Source organism: Limulus polyphemus, unplaced genomic scaffold (genome assembly GCF_000517525.1).
Source record: "Limulus polyphemus unplaced genomic scaffold, Limulus_polyphemus-2.1.2 Scaffold6597, whole genome shotgun sequence".
In the NCBI taxonomy this organism is placed as follows: Eukaryota; Metazoa; Arthropoda; class Merostomata; order Xiphosura; family Limulidae; genus Limulus; species Limulus polyphemus.
The window spans coordinates 25,023-32,862 of record NW_013672207.1 but is presented as its reverse complement, the minus strand read 5'-3'; the positions used below and the strand labels follow the sequence as shown (position 1 = coordinate 32,862).

Below are 7,840 nucleotides of genomic sequence, written 5' to 3'. Positions count from 1 at the left end.
CACTTTAGTCAGTACCAGTTTTATACTACACTCAGTACCAGTTTTATACTACACTCAGTACCAGTTTTATACTACACTTTAGTCAGTACCAGTTTTATACTACACTTTAGTCAGTACCAGTTTTATACTACACTCTACTCAGTACCAGTTTTATACTACACTTTAGTCAGTACCAGTTTTATACTACACTCAGTACCAGTTTTATACTACACTCAGTACCAGTTTTATACTACACTTTAGTCAGTACCAGTTTTATACTACACTTTAGTCAGTACCAGTTTTATACTACACTTTACTCATCACCAGTTTTATACTACTCAGTACCAGTTTTATACTACACTTTACTCAGTACCAGTTTTATACTACACTTTACTCAGTACCAGTTTTATACTACACTTTACTCAGTACCAGTTTTATACTACACTTTAGTCAATACCAGTTTTATACTACACTTTATACCGACAAGATAAAAAATGGGCCTAGTGTTCTAAAAGGTTTTCCCTATACCGATAAAATAAAAAGGGGCCTATTGTGAAAGTTTAAACCTAGTACTGAACAGAGTGTAGTATAAAACTGGTACTGACAACAACGGGCCTATTGTGACAAGCCTTCCTATACTGACAAGATAAAAACGGGCCTATTGTGACAAACTTTCTTATACTGACAAGATAAAAACGGGCCTATTGTGACAAACTTTCTTATACTGACAAGATAAAAACAGTTCCAGTGTTATGAGAGGCCTTCCTGTACCGACAAGATAACAACGGGCCTATTGTGACAGGCCTTCATGTACCGACAAGATAACAACGGGTCTATTGTGACAAACTTTCCTATACTGAGAAGATAAAAACGGTTCCAGTGTTATGAGAGGCCTTCTTGTACCGACAAGATAACAACGGGCCTATTATCTTGTCGGTACAGGAAGGCCTGTCACAATAGGCCCGTTGTTATCTTGTCGGTACAGGAAGGCCTGTCACAATAGGCCCGTTGTTATCTTGTCGGTACAGGAAGGCCTCTCATAACACTGGAACTGTTTTTATCTTGTCAGTATAGGAAAGTTTGTCACAATAGGCCCGCTTTTAGCCGCGGCATAACGGCTCTAAGTTTTCCAGTACAAACTTTTAACTCATAGCTCTGTTATCTCTTGACCGATTTGAGATCTAATTACAGTTTTGGACTCAGAAGGTCAAACCCTTTCGACTGACATACTTGACCATGCCCAAGGTTTTGTAGATTAATTTACTCTAATCCTGCCTGTTTGACAGTTTTTAGAAAAATTAAACATATTACGTAGATCGCAGATCAATGTAGCTTCATAATACAGCAGGTTGTTCCATTAGAAAAATGTAATCTTTTCGCTATCAATAAGACTTGTTTCTGTTATTTCCAACCTGGAATTTCGTAATAAGGTGTAATATGGCTAGAGGGCGTTCTTTATACAAATGTACGATTAAGTATTTCCCCTCAGGATGTAACTATTTTCATTACGAATGAAAAAGACCGTTCAGCTTGAGAGGAATAGACCTGAAACAAGAGTGTATGGAAATATTATTCTACTGTTGACTGAAGTTATCTGTCATCGTGTAACATTATTTGGTGTTACTTTAAGGACAGTGAAAGTACAAAGGCCAGTTTCTAAGATATGAAAGCTTGGTGCAGCCTCTTATCGTGTAAAGCATGTTTTTTGTGCCAACTTTTTGGGAGGCGTTTCTGAACTTCAGAACTTAGGATTAACGAGACAGATATTTTACTAATCTTCAATGAAATTAAGAACGAAAATTATTATAACGGTTTTTGTTTTATTATTATTATTATTATACATTAATTACCTACTACAAATATCTGGGGCCCGACACGACTTGATAGATAGGAGCACTTTCCTTTAGTTTATCACTTCAAAATTAGGGACTCCTAGCGGAGATAACCTTGAACTACCTTTGGGTGAAATTCAACAAACAAATTAGGGACGCCTAGCGGAGATAACCTATAACTACTTTTGGGTGAAATTCAACAAACAAATTAGGGACGCCTAGCGGAGATAACCATAACTAACTTTGCGCAAAATTCCACAAAAAAAGAAACAAAATTGTTTTCTGGTAAGCCTCCAAGAAGATTGCGAGTATTTTATGTTAGTTTAGTGTTAATAAAAAAGGAAAAATACTATAACTAATTTCTGTGCAGCCCCGAGGAGTATGGTCTGTAAACACGGGCGTCCGCGGGGTGGGGACAAGGGGGCAATGTATTATTTATATGAAGTGGTAAGCCTGCAGGTAAAATCTGTGTTTGTTTCAGCACAAAGCTACACAATAGGTTATTTCCACTTTGGAGAATCGAAACCCGGATTTTAGCGCTGTTAGTCCGTAATCTTACTGCTGGTCGAGCTGTTTAAAAGTTACGGTTTAAACCAAAAGCCACGAAAAATAGTTTTCAAGTCTTTTGCCTCTCATCGCCCAGCTCAACTGATGAGTTCTGGTATTGTCGAAAGGCGTCTTGGATAGTGACTTGTGAGAGACAAAAGATAGATCGGAATTGTTAACTTTAAATTGTCAAATTGTTGATCTTTAGTCGCATTGGGCAAATTAAAAAGAATGTGATAAAAACAAACATATATATACTGCTGTTAACTTGATGTTGTCTCCCAGTGGGACAGCGGTAAGTTTATGGACCTACAACGCTAAAATCCGGGGTTAATTTCCTGATGTTTGTAAAAGGTTTTATTGTTCCTGTTTTATCTGCCACTCGTAATGTAAAACAAAGGTCAGTGATTTTTTTTTAAATTATTTAAAAACTTTTGAAACTGGAATATCAGTTACTATTTGTATTTCACTAGAATTGAAAAGTAGAAAACACGAATAACCTTAACTTCACCTAATAAACAAACCCATCTTTAAACAACCGGGATGACGTTTCGCAAGAGAACAAACTTGTAAGTGTTCTAAAATTGAAATGTTTTGTTACGACAGCGGAAGTCACGTGACGCTGGTAACACCTCATGAGATTCTCGAAGGATCATAACTTTCGTAAGTTTCGATACCCGTGGGGAACACAGCACAGATAGCCCACTGTAGAGCTTTGCACTTAACAACAGGATAAACTTGAGGTTCTATAGATGAATATCAACTTTTAATATGAATTGTAATTAATATCTGTTGTTTCTGGGGTTTCAGGAGTTTTCCAGTGGTTAAAGGAACTTACGATCTACTACTGTCTCAAAGTTAAAATCAGACGTTATCGTCTACCAGAACCCCTTGGTAACCATGAAACATCCAACGGTGATGTTCGGACGTTAGGAATTTTACCACTGCTTACAGATGAAGAGCATGAAAATCCAAGACAGGTGACGCTTCTGTTTGTTGTTTTTAGGGTTAAGGTATTATCTAAAAGATAAAAGGTAACCTCACCATTGTAATTGGATATGGAGTAACATTTTTAGTTCATATCTTGTATTCTTGAGGGAATATTTTTTATGTGTGGTTAACGAATTGTATTCAAAAGGTTCGTCTTTCAAGGGACAATCCAGACAGAGGGACAAATCACATCGGATGATCGATAGGGATGAATAAGACTTGCTAACAATAATCTTTCCAGAACCAACTTATTTTCGACCACCATACCCCCTTCCATTCTTAGAGTTAATTTAACTTCTCATAATTAAGATGAAGACAAAACATTTTACCTACAAGGTAATCACTTCTAATAATGAAGACAAAACATTTTATTTACAAGGTATTGACTTCTAATAATGAAGACAAAACATTTTATTTACACGGTATTGACTTCTAATAATGAAGACTGTTGACAAAACACAAAACATTTTATTTACAAGGTATTGACTTCTAATAATGAAGACTGTTGACAAAACACAAAACATTTTATTTACAAGGTATTGACTTCTAATAATGAAGACTGTTGACAAAACACAAAACCTTATATTTACAAGGTATTGACTTCTAATAATGAAGACTGTTGACAAAACACAAAACATTTTGTTTAAACGGTTCGAACGTTTCGGATTACACCCGTTCTATCTTCTGCGAAATTAGAAAATCCTGTTACAAGGATATTTAGTGAAACCGTAGGTACTTGGTGAAACTCTATAAACATTTACAGAATTGAGTAAAAACTGATAATGCGTTTATTGGCGAAACGATGGTCGTGAATAAATGATGTATTTGTGTAACGAACAATTGTCTTGTTTTCCTCAGTTCTATATTTATTATTAATTAAAACTATAACATCATTAATCACTAGTTTAGTTAGTTATTAAGTAAAGTGTTAAACAGAAGGATAAAACAAATAGACTATAGATTCATTACAAAACAGTTGAGTTTATATGTGTACATTTAGAATAACTTTAGATCTAAAGAGCTTTGTGAATCGTTATGAGTCGGACGATCTTTAGCTATGAGTAAACTTTCTCAAGGTCCTGAAGTAATGATAGAGATATGTGTAAATAAAATATTTTGACCTATGCTTTCAACATGTGAACGACTGGATGAGTGGCTGGGTATAAGTAGTGGACTTTTGGATATTTCTAAATGTTCACAGACTCTAGTTTTAAGTGATGTTCTGTTTTGTCAATATACGTGACCTTACAGTCACTACACGTATATTTATACGCCAGCCCTGAACGTAGAATCTTGATCTTTGTATATTGAAATAAGTTTTAAATTCGGAGGCTATGTTAGTCTGAGGATAGGCCTGTATATTGGTCTAAGATGAATTTGAAGGTAGAAGTGTTTTTTATTTGGGAAGGGAGATAATAGGGGAAGTTTGGGGACGGTGTGTACATTGGCTGGTGGTTGGAATTTGTTTTGTAGGAAATTGCGTGGAGTGTTCGTTAGAAAATCAGCTATTATTTAACACGTGCTTGTGTAGAAGGGTAATGTTCGTTAGAAAATCAGCTATTATTTAACACGTGCTTGTGTAGAAGGGTAATGTTCGTTAGAAAATCAGCTATTATTTAACACGTGCTTGTGTAGAAGGGTAATGTTCGTTAGAAAATCAGCCAGATAGCTATTATTTAACACGTCCTTGGGTAGAAGGGTAACGTTCGTTAGAAAATCAGCCAGATAGCTATTATTTAACACGTGCTTGTGTAGAAGGGTTCGTGTATAAGAATTCAAACAACGATTCAAAATTCTATTTATCAATGACACGACCAGATTACGTTTGAAGAAGGTGGGTATATAACTATTAAAATTGGTGTAGAGGTCAGTAAAAGTCCTTTTATATAAACAAAGGTAGAAAAGTGTTGGTAATCCTGATGTTAGGATATTGGTGTGAAGGTAAGAAGCGTGACTCGAATGTCGGAACAGTAAGAAGTAATGTATTCTGAAACCTTGTAAATAAACGTTTTGTCAACCATCTTCATCTTCATTATTAGGCTTCGGTTTCCTCATCATGAATCCATTACTAATTTGACTTCTTCTCAATAGATGCAGCCTGATGAGGTCTTCTTTGGAGCAGTTGACACGGAAGATCGTAAACTGATTCTGAAGATGACATGTCATAGAAACCATCTGACCGAAGTTTGGCTAATCCTTCATTTGCCAAATGGAGAAGTTTTAACTCTTCCCAGTTATCCAGACAGTCGGGTCCTTACTGTTCATCAGGGAAGTTACACCGCATCTGGGCTCAAGATGACTTGTTTGTCTGCAATGAGAAAATGGAGAATTACCTTTAATGGATTATTGAGAAGGTAATGATTGAATGATTCTTTTTTTACCACTTACAAAGTTAACTCTAGATTTGTAAGTTTTATATCAGTACCTTTTGATATATATTTTCTTCTTTGCTTTACGAGGATCACATTTATCTGAATATTGGATCATTTTTACTGTTAGTTCCTCACTTTAATGTATACCAATACTTGGATCAATGTTCCCTTGTTTACTGTGTTGGGCAACATTCTTGAAGTTTGGATATTTCTGGCTTACAGTTATTCCCATAAGTGTTATACGTGACCTAAATAAGTGTTTTTTGAGACTTGGATAATTATAACTTTCGATATTTTACTTCTGATAGTAGTTCTTACCTTTTGGAAGATGTTGGCTTTTCGTGTCCAAACTTTATTTCATTGTATGGCTTTACGCATACAAATCAAAGTTTTGGTCCTTCAAACAGTATGATACTTCTGGACGTACCTTTGTAAAGTCAAGAACAAAGGTAGAAATCACTAATGAATAATTTTAAAACGCTACTCAAATTAATTGAAAGCGAAAAGATAAAATAATGGTGTCAATAATTGAACAGTTAATTAATTTTACTTATGTCTTTAGTTATTTGAATACATAGAGTTGTTTAAACATTTGTCGGCTAACAATATGAAGAATTAAATTGTAGCGAAGTGTTACAAGTTCTTCAAATACCTATAGAATGATAGGTTTCTTTTTTATGGGTGTAAAACACTTAAATACACCAGTTCGACTTTAGTTATTTGTTTTTACTTATAAAATGAATTCTGTTCGAATTTGATGTATACCAACACAAGCACCCATATTGACTTGATTATAAAATAACCTGAAGATTGGGCGTGTGGGCTGTCCCTTTCCACTTGGTGAGCAGAACACAGATAGCCCATTGTGTAGCTTTGTGCTTAATTACAAACAAACAAACTATACACGTAGGCCCCCCAGTGGCTCAGCGGTATGTCTGCGGACTTACAACGCTAGAATCCGGGTTTCGATACCCGTGGTGGGCAGAACACAGATAGCCCATTGTGTAGCTTTGTCCTATCATTCTATTCACAGATTGTTTTATAATGATATCCTTTGTATTTTGTTTTATACGCTAAAGATGTTTTCGTGTAATTATAGTTATTTCGGGAAACATTTTATGTTTTTCATCAACAGGATAAAGACATCATCATCATCATCAGAAGACGAAGATCACGATCTTGTTCATGTTAAGTTTTCCTTCATGTGAGTATGTAATGTTGTGTATAAAACCAAACAAGTTGCACGTACAACCAAGTCTGTTCTATTGTTGTAGTGATACAGACAACCAAGTCTGTTCTATTGTTGTAGTAATACGTACAACCAAGTCTGTTCTATTTTTGTAGTAATACAGACAACCAAGTCTGTTCTATTGTTGTAATGAGACCGACAACCAAGTCTGTTCTATTGTTGTAGTAATACAGACAACCAAGTCTGTTCTATTGTTGTAATGATACAGACAACCAAGCCTGTTCTATTGTTGTAATGATACAGACAACCAAGCCTGTTCCATTGTTGTAATGATACAGACAACCAAGTCTGTTCTATTGTTATAATGAGACCGACAACCAAGTCTGTTCTATTGTTGTAGTAATACGTACAACCAAGTCTATTCTATTGTTGTAGTAATACAGACGACAAAGTCTGTTCTATTGTTGTAGTGATACAGACAACCAAGTCTGTTCTGTTGTTGTAGTAATACAGACAACCAAGTCTGACTATATTTAAGATATTGTTTTGCTCTATGTTTTAGGTACTGTTTCCTAACATAGAGCATATTTTTACTTTTAGATGGACAAATATGTACGGAGTTTATGATTTCAGGCAAGAACTACGATCACCTTTACTAGTTAGAAAGAAAGGCCTAAACCTGTTATCCGCTGTACAAAGGTAACGTTTCTCCAGTGTTTACAAAAAATCTAGCTAGTGGCACTTGACTAGTGGTTCTAAAATTCATCAAATTTAAGTTTTTAATTGCTGAGATTAAAATATTTTCATAATTCGTATGTAGAATTATCTCTCTATATAATAATGGCTTGAATGGGTAATGAAGAAAAACTTTAATATAACAGCAAATGTACAACGTTTCGACAAGTTTTGTCATCATCAGGTACAAGTAATTT

The 7,840-nt window shown here is 35.1% G+C and overlaps 1 protein-coding gene and 1 long non-coding RNA gene across 2 annotated transcripts in view; one reads left to right on the top strand and one right to left on the bottom strand.

Annotated features, from left to right (window-relative positions):
* Nucleotides 1–7,840, top strand: part of LOC106473891 — a 26,358-nt gene that overhangs the window by 1,433 nt on the left and 17,085 nt on the right. Inside the window, exons 2-5 of the mRNA XM_022402285.1 lie at nt 3,168–3,337; nt 5,439–5,701; nt 6,855–6,923; nt 7,509–7,607. Coding sequence (XP_022257993.1) covers nt 3,168–3,337; nt 5,439–5,701; nt 6,855–6,923; nt 7,509–7,607 — 601 coding nt within the window. The remainder of the gene's footprint in view (nt 1–3,167; nt 3,338–5,438; nt 5,702–6,854; nt 6,924–7,508; nt 7,608–7,840) is intronic.
* Nucleotides 5,540–7,840, bottom strand: part of LOC111089553 — a 24,628-nt gene continuing 22,327 nt past the window's right edge. Inside the window, exons 3-4 of the long non-coding RNA XR_002613797.1 lie at nt 6,038–6,146; nt 5,540–5,655 (exon numbers count right to left, since the gene is read on the bottom strand). This is a non-coding gene — a long non-coding RNA (uncharacterized LOC111089553). The remainder of the gene's footprint in view (nt 5,656–6,037; nt 6,147–7,840) is intronic.